Source organism: Ictidomys tridecemlineatus, chromosome 5 (genome assembly GCF_052094955.1).
Source record: "Ictidomys tridecemlineatus isolate mIctTri1 chromosome 5, mIctTri1.hap1, whole genome shotgun sequence".
NCBI classification, from domain to species: domain Eukaryota; kingdom Metazoa; phylum Chordata; class Mammalia; order Rodentia; family Sciuridae; genus Ictidomys; species Ictidomys tridecemlineatus.
The window spans coordinates 150,879,248-150,898,555 of NC_135481.1; the positions used below are offsets into that span (position 1 = coordinate 150,879,248).

Genomic DNA, 19,308 nt, shown 5'->3' on the forward strand with positions numbered 1-19,308 from the left:
TAAAAAGCTATAAGTAAAGGAGAAAAAGTAAAGATGTACACTGCTTTTCTTGTATGAACTGTATTTAGGGTATTATAGAGCTGTTGGGGAAAAAAAAGTTTGATAGAAAACCAAAAGATGACAGAATTAGAATATGACTAATATTAATCCTTAATAAAATGATGGATTAGGTAATCATCCTCACTCTTAGTGAAAACTATTTTTGCAGCTAAAACCCTGTTATAAAAAAGGTAAATCTGCACTGGATGAAGCAGGCTGACAGCTCTACAGCCTACTGGTCAGTGAGCACTATAAATGTATGGGGGTGGAGAGTACACAGGCAGACACAGAAAAAGAAAGACAAAGTGAGACAACCTGAGAGAGACAGAAACACACAGACACATCAAATGACTAGCTGGAGACTGGACTTAATATACCAGGAGGCACAGAGCACCACCTAATGAAACATTCTTGCCAAAAATACTAAACCTGGATCCAATTGCACCTCTAGAGCTAATGTTTTAGAGGAAATACAAGAGGTAGAGGATATCATAAGGAAAAAACAAGCAATATCTAGAATGGAAAATTCCACAGAACAAATGACCTGGCTTTGTTTGGAAATAAGTGCTAAGTATAAAGGAGGTAGGAGAAGACCATTTACATTAAAAAGGCTAAGAAATAGATGAAGCAAATTCAGCATAAACTTCTTTGGACTTTGATGTGAACAAACCAACTTTAAAAGATAATTACAAAATAAAATACAAACAAGCACTGATCAAATTATTCTTGACAATAAGGAGTAAATGTCAACTTCTTTCAAAGGATATTGGTACTATGAAATGTAAAAAAGCCTTTGTCTTTAAAATAATATATCTGTTAAAACATTAATTAAAAATATTCTTTTAACCATAACCTGAAAATTATCAAAGGCAGAATTTTATTATTCCTCTCAGAAAAGTCACTTCGAGTTATATATAATATTGTTAAAATTGGACTTACCAAGTAGATATCATGTAACCCTCATTAATAGAACAAACTCTCCACCCAGAAGCACCAGTCCTCTTGATCTCTCTGTCCCAATCTGAGTAAGTTTCAAATAGTGGAGTTCTCTGGCCACTAGCTCCATTCCCTCCTCCTCCTCCACATCCTGAGGGTATTCCATTAATTTTGTTAGCTGCAGGAAAAGCAATATTATTAATTTTTAAAAAATAATTTATTTTTTAGTTGTAATTGGACAGGAAACCTTTGTTTTATTTATTTTTATGTGGTGCTGAGGACTAAACCCATGCTAGTTGAGTGTTCTACTGCTGAGCCACAACCCCCAACCCCAATATTATTAATTTTAACAGTTACATTTTGGCCACATTTGCTCTGCTCTTTCTGTGCCTCCTGCCACATCCATGCTCTGATGTGGTACCTCATCCCTGCTTTATCTTTCAATATTCCAAGAACAGTCTAACCTTTTCCATTTAAAATTAACTAGTCTCATCCTTATCCAACTCTTTCCTCACTCCTTAAATGTCTTTGATTTTATTTCTACTGGCTCTATCTCCTCTGTCTTCAAACACAAACAGGTCAGCTTGTTTCTGAAACTAGTTTAATTTCCTTCCTTTTACTGACCACCTTCTGACATGGTGAAGAATGCCTGCTTGACCATATTTCCTCTCCATATATTTTATCTTTATATTTCAATTGTCTTCCATCATTATCATTCTAGGAAAACTATTCCTGACGACCCGCTGCCTGCCCATTTTTTCCTTAACCCAAATCATGGGGTAAGCCCAAGATATTTGCTTGTTTTCTCCACATATTTTGCCTGAAAAAATGAACCATTATTTCTGTTCTCAAGCCCTCCTAATCTTTCCTTTTTCTAATACCAACTTCTCATCTATCTACCATTAGAAAATTCTTAGTATCCTGCATTTACTCCATTTGCCTTTGAAAAGCTCACAAAGTTGTTTATACTGCACTAGAGTGCTGGTCCCATATGGAGATTTCAGCTGGTGTGTATGTGAGGGGCGGGCAGGCTTGAATTAGCAAGATGCCTTCCCTAAGAAAAGAACACAGTCACAGCTGGGAGCACCTGCAAAGTGGCTAGATAAAAAGAAGCTGCCTCAATATTAAGGCAGATCTGCTCTGGGGTGACATATGCTACAATTCTTCATGGCCCAGTGTCTTGATGCCACAGGCTGCCAACTGTGTCAAGTTGCCAGGCTGACACCCCTGACTGGATATTCTCTACTTGAATCCACCAGTGGCTTAACACAAGACATAATGCCCTGAAAAGATGCTTAGCCTCTTGCCCAGAACTTTCAATCATGCTCATTTTCTGATGGAATCAAGCAAACCTAAATGGCTTCTCTTGAATTCAAAGAGCCTTATATAATGGTTTATTTACCATTATTCCCAAGTCCCATACTTCCCTGTAGACACACAAAAAACTCTCCCACGAACATGCCTTGCCCATTCCTACTGATTATTTATTAACTCCTGGTATAAGTCAGGTATTTTCTGAGAACCTATAATGTACTAAAGCCTGAGAGCAGAAAGATAAATATAAAGATAAAGATAAGTGCTTTCTACTTTGAAAGTACTAAAAAGACAGTAGGGAGTTAAGTGTAATAATCACAGTACACTGGATGTCTAAGTACAGTGAGGATACAGAAGAGGAAGCCCCAACACTTCTGAGGAAAGCTGGGCCAAGAAAGGCTTCATGACTTGACCACACTTAAATGGAGTCCTCAGGAATGAACCATAAGTCGCCAGGTGGCTGGTAAGGAGGCATGCTGGGCAGAGAACATTTAAGAACATTTAAACAGCACAGTACAATTGTAAAACATCAAGTAATTAAATTCAGCTAGAACGTAAGGGATGCAAGAGGTGGTGGAAGGCAGTATAGAAGATTAGATAAGGCCTAGACTCCAGATCTGTGTTGCCTCAAAGTGTAACCACTAGCGAGCCACATGTGTCCATTTAAATTGAAATTGAAATGAAAATGAAATAATAATTTTAAAAAGCCAGTCCTTCAGTTGGACTAACCACATTTCAAGTGCTTAAAAACATATTTGGCTAGACAGTGCAGGAGGGAACACTTGTTTTGTTTTGTTAACAGGGATTGAACCCACGGGCGCTTAAAAACTGAGACACACTCCCAGCCTTTTTTTATTGAGGCAGGGTTTCTCTAAGTTGTTTAGAGCCTTGCTAACTTGCTGAGGCTGGCTTTGAACTTACTATCCTCCTGCTTCAGCCTCTCAAGTAGCTAGGACTACAGTGTATGCTACTCCACTTGGCTGACCATGCAAGGTTTTATTTGTCAGATTAGGAATTCTGCACTTTATCGTTCTTATGGCACTGGAATTAACTCAGTTGATTCTGATTTTGTCAGTGTGTTAAGAATCAATGTGTTAATAAGCCTATCATCACATTCACACTATCTCAGCATTTTCTCTGGGTAATACAACAACTAGAAATGTGCTGGGTGACTTGGGAGTTGTCAGCTCTCCAGAACACAAAGTCTGCATGGACTTTTCAGGTAATTCTGAAGCTATACAGTGTTCCAGAGCACGAAAACACAGAAAGCTATTCAACATTAGAAAACCTAAGCAATTTATCATATGACTAAAGGGGGAAAATCGATTCATTCAGTAACCATTTGACAGAGTTTGACACATTTGTGATTTAAAAAAAAATAGCCTTCATCAAATGAAATGAAAATTTTAAATGAAAATTTAAAATTTTAAATGAAAATTTTCTAGACTTGATAAAGGGTATTTATCAAAAATACCTTGAAAATAGCATTATCATTAAAACCAAAGACAAAAACAATGCCTGCTAGCATTACTGCTATTCAACATTGTACCACAGGTCCTAGACACACAATGGGATAACTATACCATCAAAAAGGAAGCATAACAAACACACTAAAGATTTTGGAACAGGTATGTGAATTTGTGAACAGTTTGGTAGTATGCCACTAGCTAAGGGTCTAAAACTGAATAATTTTTAGTGTTTTGAGTTACAAACTTTAATAATTAAGGTGAAAATGTGCTATTATTTCTCTGGCCAAATTTAGCCACCAGATTTATCCAAGAACAGACTGATTTTGCTGAACATAAAGTGAAAGCATATATAGGATCTTGTGTTGTTTGTTATTTTAAATGTTTCTCATGTTCAAATCCTGTACATTTCTCAACAGTTGGGACTAGACCTTTATTCATTCTATATTTTCTTCAATGAGAATTCACTATTGATTGGGTAGCAGATTCTCAATGTGGTTTTATAGTCTGGAAATTCTAATGCTGCCCAGAAAGCTCCCAAAGCCTAATGCCAGTGACCTACTCCATGTGGGGCACCCTGAGGGGCTGGAGCATCAAACTGGCAAAGTGGGTCATCTCAGGAGACCTGGCTTCTCTGACAATTACCTGACTGAAATTTTATGACATAGCTCCTCAGCAGAATAAACGCGAAACTAGTTACTAAATGCTTCTGGCCTTGGCCACCTTCTGTGATATACTTCAGAAGTCTAATCCTAGACTGTGAGATTATTTTAAGGAATTTTTACTTAATTGATCCTACTGACACCTAAAACAGCCTAAAGCAAATATCAAGGAAAGATATTAAAAATGGTCAACATATGAAAAGAAAGCCTATAATTCTGATCATAAGGCAGAAATTAGAAGTAAAAAACAATAGTGAAGAAGATATAAAGAGAATTGTGATCATTAATAACTTCAAAATAGGTGAGTCAACAAAATGGTTCTTAACTGCAGATTCTATGGGCCTGTGCCACAGTCAACATAGCTGTATTTCTAAAGACTCTTCCAGTGATTTTGATGCACATGGCTAGTTAAGAACTACCAATATTCAAGTGATTAGAGCATTAGTCACAATCATTTAGAGCTATACTGAGACCCTTTAGAGAACTGACAAGTGACAACTGTGAAAAAATTCCTACACTGTTTGACATGGATTGTGTACCTGGATTTCAAATAAGCACTTAAAAAAACCTAATATCAAGATTTGTGTTACTTTTTAGTAATATAAAGTTAACAATGTTCACTGAAAAGTCATTTAGTCTGATGTGAAGCTACATTCTACTTTCAGATTACATCACACAGCATTTATAAGCATGTCTGTTATGACCTAGAGTTGCTGATGCTGAGCCTACAGACAACTTCATGAGGTTTTCAATTTTTTAGTCCAGAAGCATAATCTGACATCTTATCAATTTAATAACAAAGATGAATCTGTATTTTTGACATTATTTGCCCAATAATAATCTGACTGAGGAACACAGAATCCTCATAGTTTCTTTGACGTTAAAAGAGAAAAACAGAATTATTATTGCTTGTGAGAAATGTCTGGAAGCCTGTAGGAGCAACACATCTTCCTGTACAGAACTGGTTTTTACTAATGAGATACTGGGTCTGAAAGAATACCTCAGAATGCTTAAGGCCAGCTAAGGGATTCTTTTCCTACATAACTGCAAGGGACATCTTCCAACTTTGAATCTTAATTGTGCAAACAGCTTTATCACCTACCTGCCTGCAAAAAGGACTTCTTTAATCCAGCCAATGAATCAAGGTGCCATCCAGAAGTTCAAGAGTGGATTATTGGGCATCTTTCACTCTCAAATTAAGAATTCTGACTGTAGTGTGTGGAAATTTCAGGCTTCTTTTGATCTTAAAGATGCAGTTTATGCTTCTGTAATAGCATGGAAGGATATTAACAGATGGTACCCTATGAAGATACTGAATAAAACTTTGGCCAGTGTTATGTTTATGAAGTACTTGCTGAAGAAGAAGGAATCCGAAGGATGTAATAACAAAAAGTGTTCCTGAATATCTTAAGTATTAATCATCAAATTTTATCAAGTTATATAAAGAAGTGAGAAGAACTGATTGGCAGAAAATCTAGGAATAAAAGAGTTATGAATCAATAAACTATTTAAAGTATAATAAACCAGAGATGCCCACAAGGAATGAACAAAGGAAAATGTGAAAAGTAGTAAAGCAGGCATCAGGTTTCCAACTGTATAATGAAGCTGACTGTATTTACTGAGCCCAAGTAATTATATTCTTGCAGAAATCATGTATCTTTACATGAAACTAAATCACTGCTGTCAGAGAAAATAGCATGAAGAACTGGGCTATATTAAAAACAAACTGAACTAGGAAATTGAAGACTATCTCCTACAACCCTGTATCTCTTGAAACTTTCATTTCAGCTACTCTCTTGCAACTCTATATGAGGATCTAATTGAAGATAACCTTGATGATCACTGTTCTGTAGCCTGATGATGATCCAAAGAAACAGTTACATGACTAATGGTACAGGCTCTATACTGCTTTATTTTTAGGCAATAAGTGAATTTACTTTTTATTAATACAAACTTAAAAAAAAACTGTGTTGCTCAAGCCTAAGCTATAATTAATATACATTTTAATAAGAAAAGTTAAATATTTTTGTTATTCAATTTCTATACAGTCCAGGATAAAAGCTGTTCTATGCACATTATTTTCATATATCATCTTTAGTGTTGATTAGTATCTTTTAAAGTAATGAAAGTGTAGTTATACCATCTGCATTTGTGGACACTGTGTACTTATACTACATTTTAATGCATTTACAATATAGTGATACTGGAATACTTTAATTATACAGGTTATTTCAATTATATATTTTAATGTAATACATATATAATTCCAGTACAATTAATAATCTGTTAGCCCCAGGCTATGCTGGCATGAATGGATCCTTCACTATAAATACACAATTGGTTTATTTTTCTTCCTTAGACAGTGAGAGAACACATGATTCAGTCAGCAAGTCGATGTGCAAGTTGCTAATAAACAAGGGGGCTAATAGGAAACATGGACTCTTTTCTCTATCCTTTTATGAATTTTAAAACATGGTTGATTAAAAATTACATGACATATAAACAGGATGTACAGAATGACATGATCATCTAGAATTTTCCTTGGTGATATCATGGCTGACACAAAAATATGGACAAAACTATTTTACTGTCACAAAACTGCCTAGAAGCTACCTGTATTTTTAGCAAAATGCTCATTTTCCTCTCTGTAATTTTATTCATAAATATAAAATCAGTATTTTGACAATCTTAATGAACTCCACTTCAAAATTTCAAAAGTTTTGAAGCATTTCAAGTTTTGCATAAAATCACATATTGCCGGAAGAGTTTATATGCTTTCAACTCTTTTTAAAGTTAAGATTACTTTGACTCAAACTACCAATTAAAAAGGGTAGAGGATATATTCTTCACTGCAAAATATAAGCCAGTGACTGGAGGTAAAATATATGACTTTTATGAGCCCATATTTTCAGCTGTTTACAAGTTTTTCCAGGTTTTTTTCAAGGAAAAAAATATGGCAAATGTTGGCTTTTGCAGTATATAGTGCTTATTTTTCTAACAATTATGAAGCTAATAATTCTAAAGTTGTTAAAGCCCATGTTCATGGAGGCTTCTGATAAACATAAGAATAAAATTTACACATGTAAAGTTAGTCACAAATTTAATATTTTCATATTTACCTGAATTGTGGTATTTTTTCCCAACATATTCAAATGCAAAGAGTAGCTGGAGGTCTGTTGGCTGGGAATAATGAGCTATTGCAAGGCATACCTAGGAAAAATTCTACATTTAGAATTTGATTTTAACACACTTAGTTAAATGAAATGTACAATAAGGCCTTGGTCACTGGGAGCATCATCCTGGGGCAATGACTACAGTACTATTTACATGCTTTCTGTTGACCTAAAATGTGAAGGGGCTCCTGAAGGCCAGATATCTCATTCATTGTTGTGCTCCCTAGACATTGTTTAATCTTTAGTTGGACCATGATAAGTATTCAGTATGTATATGCTAAGTTGAAATTTAACTGTAAAATAATTTTATTCTAATAAATGAAACTTGAATGCAAAAGAAGCATTTTCCAAAAAGTAATGACAACATATTCACTTCAAAAAAAAAAAAAAGTTTCAATCTTGATGGACCTTTAGGCTTAATATAAGGCATGAAATTTTAATGTTTACACCTCATGTATCGAAACAAGATTAAATTTAATAAAGAAGCCACAATCAAAAAATAGTTAAAACCAACAAGAAACTAAAAAAAAAACAACAACAACAACAACAAAAAAAAACAGGTGGCACAGAGAAATATATATATTTTTTTAAAAAAACAAGTTTACATAAAATGGTTTGAGACTGTGCTCTGTGTTGGAGAAAATGTCAGTTTTCTAGTTAAACAGATCAGGGACTAAACTTAAGTTCTAGTTCTAATCAAGTCCTTGCTGCACAATCCATGTGCAGTCAATTCCTGTCTCCCAGCTTGTTTGCTCATCTGTGAAATGAAGATAATATGTAGGCTGTTGCAAGTATTAACAATCTTAATGCATGCTTGGCCTTCAGAGGAACTCTGAATGTGGAAATATGGCTGTTATTCTCAACTGCAACTGATTAGAATGAAGAACGACTGTCTGTATGTATAAAACCTACTAGATTGTGGGCAAAATGTCTTCAAATGACCAAAGAGGGAAGAAGAAATTAAGACACATGCAAAGCAAGAAATGCAGAAGACCTTATTTAAAAAGATTAAGTAAGAAGGTAAAGCACTAATCAAGAAAGATATATTTTCAACAGTGAGCAAGAAAGAAAATTTGAGTTGTTAGTTCATGTCAAATCAGTGGTGTCTGGAGTAAAGGAAGGCAAATTCCATTAACCTTTAAGTATGTTTCAGCCTGTTGTTTAAACTACGTTTTTAAATCTTATAAAGAATGAGCATATCCTATCTTACTAAATTGAAATATACAACCAAAGTGTCAGAATTTATCATGAGTTCTGACCAAAAAGAAAAAAGGCAACTTCCTTAAACTGACTTATTTCACATTTCAATGCTTATTTAGAGAGCCTTCTGTGAGAATCCCACTTAACAAAATTTAGGAGATGGGTATATACATTCTCATTCTTAATCTGTTCAATAGTCTTCCTTTAAGTACTTCTAAGAGCAAAACTACTAAAATCTGTACCTTGATAAGGTCCTCATTACTTCCTATTCCTCTGGCCAGATACATAGTTTATAAGCTTTGTTGCATTTTTCACTAGAAATTTTCATGTTTGTCCCTTTTGCTACACTGCCATAGCCACATCGTTAAACCATACTTACTTTATGGCACCTCGGTGGGCTTTCCTACATTCTAGAAATCCCCAAGACTTAAGAATTCTCTTCTATAGATATAATTTTGGCTAATAATTGTTATCTGCTGATTCCCAGGTACTTGCATAATAAATTAAATCTCCTAATTCTTGTTCCATCACAAAACTGGCTCTCCTCACCAAATAGCTCTTAACTTCCCCAAATTCCCTCAGTAGTCGGTGGTCAGAGAAAATGTTTTGTACACATTCTGTCTGACTTGATTCCAGGCATCTCCTGTCATGCTCATTGCTTGGAAAATCCTTCTCCCCCTCTCAACCAACCATGCTTTCTTGGAAATTGTCATGTCTGTTCAACACTACTTTCTTCCCAAACCTTGCTAGACTGAGCCAATGTCAGAGTATTAATTCCAGAAACCCCTGCTGTCTCCAAGCAATGACAGTTCCAATATAAAGTACCTCTTTAGTGCTTATATAGCTGTTCATTCAAGGTATACACATAATTTTCATGAGTATGGATAAAAAGTAGCATGTAGCTGGTCCTTGATCATATTTTTATCATTAAGTTCAATTCCTTCAGGGTAGATGCTACATTTCACATTCATTCAACAAATATTTATTGAGCATCTACCATATTCAAAGCCCTAGGGATGCAGTGAACAAAACAGATACAATCTACATCATCATTAAACTAACAGAAGACAAGACACTAAACAAGATCAACAAGAACACAAAAATGGAAAGTTAGATAATTATAAATGCTAAAGAAGCAGGGAAGAGAACTATGAAGTTTTATAGTGAAGAGAAGAGGGAAGCATGTTAAAAATTTAGAGAAGACCAAGAAGACCTCTCTACACAAACTCAGTAAAGATCTGAAGACTTCCACATTTTGTAGCATCACTTCAGTAGCTTTCTGAAGGTGAACTGCATCAAATAGTGGCAAAAATACTAGTCGGCAAAATTAGTCACTAACATTAATGCATATGCTCCTGACTACTAATACTAGCATATTTCCATCTCTCAGACAATTAAAAAGCAGTCACATGCCCTGTTTATGCAAAAGAGATTCACTGATCATTGATAATGCAACATGTCTTTTTGTGGCTATGAGGCAAAAAAGAAAAAAAGCCTATCTGCAAAGCAAACTCCAAACAGTCTATTTCTCTCCTTAAAAATAATAGTATAACATTAAATTAGGAAAAACAATGAGTATGTCCAATAGTATATACATTTAAAGAAGACTATAAAAATTATTGTGAAACTGAAACTCAAGTTTAATGACTTCCACAGTGGTTCATTTTCTTGTATTATGGGCTGGGGGTAATTAAATCTGTTGTTCATTAGTGTAATTACAAGTGAGCATAACTTATTTTCACATAACCTAAGTAAAAGGATCCTAGGTACATACAAAGGCACATACAAACTTGTGTGTCTAGATGACATTCACACTGTTACTGTGGAACACTCTGAGAAGAGAAAGAAAGCCAGATATTCTTTCTTTTGTACTTTTACATAATACTATTTTAAAAGTCTATGTCTAAATTCCTAGCTTCCATTTCTTCAGTTCCTGAAAGACTTTTTAAAAGTAGGTCTCATTTCCACACAAAATTATTCTTATTTTGCAAATATTCCCTAGGCAATTAAAAATTTTAGAGAAACTCCAGCACTACAGCTGATAATTTCTCTAAGACCAGCTGGGAGCACAGCACTGAGAAGCTCAAATCCAGGAGACATTTAAATTTCTAGTTCCACCACATTTATTACCAAAACTGGTTTCCTGTATTTCTGTGGTCTGAAAGCCAACAATAAGTATCTGATTCCTTGGCAAAAATGATAGTCCAGGAAAAGGCCAACCTGTTATTTAATTAGATTAACTGAATCCGCTTCTAGAAAGCATGCCTGAACAAGTGGCTCACAATTAACTAAATTAAGAATAAATTAGAGACAAAAGGCATATCTTTAGCTTAACATCCATCCATCTATATTTTTAAAATGATAAATTGTTTAAAATAATCCTTTTTCCTCCTTGTTTTTAGTAAAGAATCCTTCAAAAGGAAATGGGTAACTCAAAGTTGCTACGAGATTAGATGTCCAATTTCCTATCATCACATTCCTTCTTCCTTCATATAAACCTTTCCCAAATATCATTATTTTCCCATAATAGCCCAAGGACAATGAGGATGAATGATAATGGATGCAGCTGCACAAAGTGATCTAATTTAGTCATAACACATTGCAAGAAAACCAACTAGACAGGTTTTAGAGCAACATTTAATAAAATATGAATCAATTTAGTATTCTGAGACTTCATATTCCAAACAAGAATTTAAATGCTTTTGATATTTCAAAACAAATTGATAGCTCACCCAGAGAACTCCAAGCATACATTTGATAATTTTTAAACAAATTATAAAACAATTTCCAGAGAAAATTTAGCATTCAAAAGCTTCCAAAGGTAAAAATGAGCCATAACTTCTGAATTACTAATTTTAGATAAAAAAAATTTTAATTGAAATAAGAGTATGCCAGAATTTTTTTTTTTAACTCACAAAGTCATTAAGCTTTGGTAACCACACATGATTTGAACTCTTGTGTTTGAAAACGTAAGAATCAGAGAAAAAATTCCCTACATACATTTTTACTTTCCCTCATGACTGTATAAAATACAAAGAGTACTTCCTTCAGGCCTGAGGTAATATGCTTTTTATATTTTAAGACAACAGGTTGGGGCTGGGGATGTGGCTCAAGCGGTAGCGCGCTCGCCTGGCATGCGTGCAGCCCGGGTTGGATCTTCAGCACCACATACAAACGAAGATGTTGTGTCCCCCAAAAACTAAAAAATAAATATTAAAAAATTCTCTCTTTCTCTCCCCCCGCCCTCACACTCTCTTAAAAAAAAAAAAAGACAACAGGAAAAGGATTTTTGTCAGAAACTTGTTCTTGGGAAAGGGAACTAGCTTGTCCTATGTGGGTGTGTCAATGAAGACTTCATCATTCACCAGCTGTACAACAATCAAGGGAGATCCTGAATTTACAGAGAGAGCACTTAACTATGTTTTGTTCACTTGGCAACTAATCATTTGTGGGAGGACATCTTTTGTGCTACCACTCTGCACTGTTATTTAATATTCATTTGTTTCTGCTTTACTTTCTCAATTAGACTGAAACCCTTCAGGGAAAGAAACTGCATCTTACACCTTTCTTTCTAACTTGCAAAGTTTAGGACACTGCTTCAAGTGTCAAAAAGACCTAAGTCTCAAGACCTAAGTCAAATAATTATGATTTCCATTTACTAAAATACTGTCCTCTAAAATATACGATAGGAGTGGGAGAGTTTTAACTGGTAAGAGTATTGGCCCAAATACATCAATTTTTCATTTTAAAAATTTTATCCTAACTTGATCTCACAAGTTCTGTGTGGTCCCTATTCTTAAGATTCTATATATTTTTTTTTCTTTGTGGGTATGGGGGGTGTTGGTACTAGGATTTGAACTCAGGGGTGTTTAACCATGGAGTCACATCCCTAGCCCTTTTGATTTTGAGACAAGATCTCACTAAGTTACCTAGGGCCTCACTAAATTGCTGAGGCTGGCTTTGATCTTGTGATCCTCCTGCCTCAGCCTCTTGAGTCACTGGGATTACAGCTGTGGGCCACTATGCCTGGCGAGATAGTATATATCTTAAAGTTAATATTTTCATAAAAGGGTTCCTGCTGCTTTAGTCAATGAAATATAAATATAATTTAAGTCTGAGAAAGTAACTTGGCTAAACATTTTATGTATAGTGTACTACCTAATCAATTCTAAAGCTTTTCTATATAAGAATAGGCATCTCAAATTGGAAATGCCACAATCACAATCACATATAACAGAATCAAATGGCTGAATGTGACCTTAAAAGTTATCAAGTAACATTTTCAAAAATACAGCATTCTGAGAAACAGCTATAGAGATTTGGTTTGAAAACTTTTAGCCACAGGCTTGCTATCACTCTGCTGGACAGCCCCAGTGATCATGCATTTTCACATATTCACCTCATGTTTGCCTTCCTGTGAAGAAACTGTTGGTTCTAATTCTAAAAGCAGATCAACTACCTCATAACCATTGTATATGAAGATACCTGCCTCAAGATCTTTTTGACAGCCTCATTTGATATCAACAGAAACTTAAGCAGTGAGTCTACTGACCATGAAAAACTAATGTGCTCTTGCTGGCCCAAAGACTGCTTCTACTCTAAGAGAAGGCAGAGTCCTAGTCCATTAAGACACTGTTGTTCTAGTCTGGTTCATGGGAGCACACTTTCCTCTGGAAATTCTGTTACTATTTTCTACATTTGCTACATCAGACTGGAACAGAGAGGCATTAGTTCTGTCATCCTCATTCCTTTGGAAAACAAAAACATGGAATCAAGAAGTGAAGACTTTTGCTCTTGAATTTTACTCTACAAGTAGGTAATAAACATTCCTTGGAAGGCAGGGAAGAAAAAAGCCAATTAAAAAGTTCATAATTTTGAGTTTTCCTTGTCAAGTATCACTCAAATTAATCCATTAATATTTTCTTTAAACCACTAATAATTATTAGCCCTCTTCTATAATTAAACATTACTATTCCTTATGTAACCTAAATCTAACTTTCAGTTTGTTGGTAAGGTTCTGTGGTGCTATATTAAAAGTCTTACCAAACCTCAATTACAGTATATTCTCCAACTTTTCAACCTTATTAACAAAAGAAGAAGAAGAAGAAGAAGAAGAAGAAAAGAAAGAAAGAAACAAACAAACAAACTAGCTAGCGATGGTTATAATGGAAAAGACATGCTAATTTCCATGACAATCTTTAATAGGAACTGATAAAAAAGTATATAGAGTACTTTAGAGTAGACATAAACTAATACACGGAAGTAGTTCTATTAATATTCTTGGCTTTGACTTTACTTAAGGAGGTATTCAATAACTTCCCCTAAAAACAATCTGAACAATTGAAAATGAAAACTTCTACACAGAACTGAAATTGGTAAATGTAGCACAGAATCCAAAATTCATAAAACTTAACAGTATTACCTTTTTGGCACTTTCAGGACCTGATTCATCAAAGCGAAATCTGACAATTCTGAAATCTTTACAATAAATAATTAACTCCGTTGGATTAAATTTCAATTTCTGGTTGGGGCCTAGGACTTTCTGCTTCCTCTTATGGTCATTTACTAAAAAAGAGGAAAAAAGAAAATGTAATGTTATTACTTACACTTTCATACACTTCAGTAAAATCCTTAGGGAAAATCATTTCAAGGTCCCCCATCACCTGAGAACTAGTTCTCCAAAATCTTCATATTTGTCTATAATCTCTAGAATTTTTGTGGGGGGAGGGGACAGTTTTAACTCTGCTTTTTGAAGATAAAAGATTCTTTGCACAAAACCACCACCATCTAGATACATTTAGTGGTTAAAATTTTTATTAAAAAGAGGATAAAATTTAGAAACTATAAAAAGCTATATCTCCATTTTAAAATAGTTCTATATCCCCATATTAAAATAATTTCTTGACTTCTTTCTCTTTTTTCTACTTCCAGGAACTCAAAGAGAGAGAGAAAGAGAAAAAAAAAAAAAAGAAGGTAAAACTAAACCTAAACCTACAGAAATAAAATTTCAACTCAAGTATTTCAAGGAATACACCAGAATGGAATCAACTTTTAGAGACCAATTACATTTTTTTTTTTAAATGTAGGGTCTTGCTATACTCTTAGGCTGTCCCCTGCAACTCCTAGACATCCTGTAAGCTCTGCACCATCACACTCAGCTTCAATTTTGAGAGGGAATACATGCAGAATACTACATACCTGTGACAATTTGTTCAATACATGTTAAAGGAACATCATGTTCTCCAAGAAGAAGGTTTCTGTAATAGAATTTCTGAAATAAAAAATCATCTTTACATTAATTCTTTCCTTAATCTCACAGCAGTAATATAAGCATTACTTTTAAATGTGATGGGAAAGTGTGACTACTACCTCTAAAACACACAAAAAACTTCTGCAAACATAGCCAGGACCATTCTAAGTATACAGTATTTTAGGACACACTTTGGTAGCACAGAGAAAGAAATGTATGTTGTATTCATGTTCTCTCCATCTTTCTCCCACACTTTAACAATGGAAATGAAGTTGAAAAGTACACCATAATACCACGTTAATATCCAAGAAATGTAATATGATCAATTACTTCACAGGCAAACATCTGCATGTCTGGTGCTAGATAAACTATTCACAAAGTAAGGAAGATGAAGGACTGCTATGTCACTAGATTTTAATGGGTAAAATACTTGATTTTCACAGTGAATATTTTAGAGGAAAAGTAACAATTTTTTAGAATAGAAAGTCTACTAGAAATAAAAATCTTTAAAAAAAAGCTTTTGGCAACTAGAGCTCACTGTTTTTACCTGCTAACAATTTGTTTCCATTTCAAACTAAAGACATAGCTGACACAATTAACCTATTGTTGGTATAGCATTGGTTTATTTTTTCTATTGTTGTTACTAGATTTGAGCTATTCAAGGTATATGCTTCTCACTGACAGTGAAGTCTAGGGCCAGAGATCATTTAATGAAGCTAAAAACAAAGGGGAAAACCCAAGTGCACATCAAAATAAGCTATTATCCATATCTACTAGATATTTCTAAAGACCTCAAACATAGTCTAAATACAGACATATATTAACAAACACACAAATATAAAGGAAAATTTATGATAAATTAATGAATGGCTATATGAAATTTACTCACAGACCATTCAAAACAAGTTCATAGTTAATAAGAAAGGGTTTCATTATAGAACAATCATTGCTATAAGATCTTAGAGGCAAAAATGTGTAACACTTTGCAAAGCAAAATACAACTGAGTTAAGAGAAAAGTCTAGGACTTTTAATTTAATCAAATAAATACTTGACTTTAAAAAAATTAAAATTATGTAGAATTATTACTTTGCAGTAAGAATATAAAATGGCAAAAGGGTTATTAAAGAATCATTTTATCAACTTTTTTTTGCACTCTTACTGTATACTAGAAACTAGAATTTGACATTTTGGGGAAAGGATTATTTGTTTAAAAAATATGAAATCAGTAAAATGCTCAGCATTTACAAGATTATTTACTAAATAAATGAGTTTTTCTCTTCATAACTAGTTTAAAAGAATATCTTTACTGTCATAAATAATTTAAAAGATTTAGAAGGGAGGAAATAACTCCCTTATTGAAAAGTATATATAACCAATGATCACAGAGAATAAACAAAACAAGGTAACTTAAAATCATCTAATTCTATTCCTCAAGCAAATCCCAAAAGTCTGCTTACCTTTTTCTGAATTTTAATAGAATATATTCCCAACATTATGATAATCATTTATCAATAAATTTATTATATTTTTTATACCTGTGATTTATATAACAAATATGTTCTGCTTAGAGGTGAATCCTTAACACAGTGAAATAGTATACAAATAAAACACACCTGTAATGGCATTGGGTCATCCGTAATAAAGGAGATTTTGAAGTTACTGCACACCAGCTTTCCCCACAAATCATACTGACTTGTGTCTGTTGCAATGCATTTTCTCACAAAATTTACTTCATTTACAACAATTTCTCCTTAAAAATAACAAAAAAAAATAATTGGACTGAGTTCTGATTAAAACCATAAAATGTCAACAATCATTGGATCACCTAGAAGGAAAATTTCTTGATTTAATGATGACAGGAAGAAGAACATTCACAAATTGCTTACTAGGTGCTAAACACTGTGCTTTTGTATCTTCACAACAGAAACAGTAACAAGGCATCACTCTCCATTTGTAAGGTACAGAAACTGAGGCAAAAAGAGTTTTGGGGTCTGAACTGATTGAACTAGAAAGGCTATCCTACATCTGCACTCCTTACTTCTGCTATATTACCTCTCATTATTTCAAAGGAGAAGAAATAAGCTAAACCCTCTCCTTTGGAGTATTACTTGATAAAATATTTGTGTTTTATTAACATATGACTTGATTTCTTAAGTCATATTTTTTATCCTTTTTAGGTTTTTTTTTTCTTTTCTAGTATTGGGGATTAGAACCCAAGGGTGCTTTACCACTGAACTACATCTCTAACTCTTTTTTTTTTTTTTTAAAGAGAGAGTGAGAGAGGAGAGAGAGAGAGAGAGAGAGAGAGAGAGAGAGAGAGAGAGAGAGAGAGAGAGAGAGAATTTTTAATATTTATTTTTTAGTTCTCGGCGGACACAACATCTTTGTTGGTATGTGGTGCTGAGGATCGAACCCGGGCCGCGTGCATGCCAGGCGAGCGCGCTACCGCTTGAGCCACATCCCCAGCCCCCATCTCTAACTCTTTATATTTTTAATTTTGAGACAAGTTCTCACTAAGTTGCCCAGGATGGCTCCAAACTTGTGATCCTCCTGCCTCAGCTTCCCAAAATGCAGGAAATAGAGTCATGTGCCACTGGGCCTGGCTTTTGATCCCTTTTATAAAGAATGAGGAATAGCATTCAGCTTTATTTGTTTAAAAATCTATAAAGTCAAATTTATAATTTATTTTCCTTAATCAAATTATAACTTAGTAGGTGATAAAATTTTCAAATACAGCTTAAATTAAAAGGAAAGATTAAAGAGATAAATAGAAGAAACCAAAAGTTAAAAGTTGCTCTTAAAAAGAATAATTTTCTATAATTTATTTAAAGCTTAATTATCATTAAATCTTAATTTTAAGATATAAAATTTAATTAGATCAAACAACATTTCTAAGCCATCAGTCTTCATGGTCAACAATAGAAAAGTTAGGGTGCTGATCTACTTTGCCTATTTCTATCATTATAAAAACCCTTAATAGTGATAGACAAGGACCTGTTACTGACAATCCCTACCTACCAATTCATGAATAATGAAAAAAATCTCAAAACAACCCTCTAACAAAAATGTTACAATAAATTTGAGTTAGAAAATAATTTTATTCAAGTTCTTAAAAATTCACAAGGCTAGTTTTAAGCACAGCTTCCTGACACTTACTTGAAAATTTAATTCCAACATGCTCATGTCAAATTCCTGGCTCAAACCACTTACGTAAATTTCCATTCTGAACAGAAGCCTCCTTCAAGTGGTTGAAGGCCTTGTGTGCCTGGCCAGCCTCAGCTGTCTTCCTCACCCTCACTGCTCTAACCACAGCAGCTATCTATGAAGCCCTCATAAGTACCACAGGGCTTCCATCTGCGGGGTCTTTAAACATGATTCCATTTTTGGAAGATTCTTTCTTTTAGCTTAATCACTATCTCAGAAATGCCTTAAAAATATGCCTGCCTAGATTAAATGCTTCCTATCACAGCATCATAAACTTGTAATACTCATCACAGTTATAATTGTATATACATATATACTTAAACTAATACCTACCTCAAACTCAGTGTTATATGCCCCATGACAATATATTTTTTAAAAAAAGGACTAATTTTTATTCAATGCTGAAACTTTAGTACACAGAACAATATCTATCACATAGTAAGTGCCTTTTAAGCAAGTGCTGAATAAATGAATAAAATCACTTTAGTACCCTGGTTCACCACACAACCACTACCAGTTGGACAGAAGCTGTTCTAAACAGAACAAAAACCAGTAATTCAATATGGCTGAGTAGCCAAGCAGGGAGGAAGATAAGCACTGTTTTAAGTAAACTTATATGAAGATAGAGAGGGAAAAAAAAATCACAGAACTGCCACTGCTTGCCTACACATGCATAGAAAGCAATAAAAATCTAGCAAAGGGAGTTTCTCAGAATTTTTCTTAATTCAACAGCTTGTAAGGTAAGGAAGGCAGATGTTTTCTTTAATACACAGATAAGGGACCTGGGTCCAAAGAGGTTAAATCACTTTCCTAAGATCTTAAAAACAGTAAGAAGTAAACTTGAAACTTAGTGTTCTGACTCCAAATCCAACATAGTTGTCCCGTGGTATCTATGGAGGATTTATTCTAGTACCCTGCAGACACCCAAATCTATAGATGTTCAAGTCCTTATATAAAATGGTTAGTATTTGCAAATAACTTATCCACATCCTTTATATAATCTCTAGCTTAGAATACTTAATATAACATAAAGGCTATGTAAATACAGTATTGTATACTTATA

At 34.1% G+C, this 19,308-nt stretch overlaps 1 protein-coding gene across 5 annotated transcripts in view; it reads right to left on the minus strand.

Annotated features, from left to right (window-relative positions):
- The window catches only part of Mtmr10 (myotubularin related protein 10), a 51,938-nt gene that overhangs the window by 23,242 nt on the left and 9,388 nt on the right, over window positions 1–19,308 (minus strand). For 4 of the 5 annotated variants that reach the window (XM_005320060.5, XM_040275935.2, XM_021722840.3 and 1 more), the window contains 5 exons: window positions 16,655–16,791; window positions 14,989–15,061; window positions 14,213–14,355; window positions 7,537–7,627; window positions 979–1,153 (listed from right to left, as the gene is read on the minus strand). In XM_005320060.5, coding sequence (XP_005320117.2) covers window positions 979–1,153; window positions 7,537–7,627; window positions 14,213–14,355; window positions 14,989–15,061; window positions 16,655–16,791 — 619 coding nt within the window. The remainder of the gene's footprint in view (window positions 1–978; window positions 1,154–7,536; window positions 7,628–14,212; window positions 14,356–14,988; window positions 15,062–16,654; window positions 16,792–19,308) is intronic. The other variant, XM_078051297.1, reaches the window with a different exon arrangement.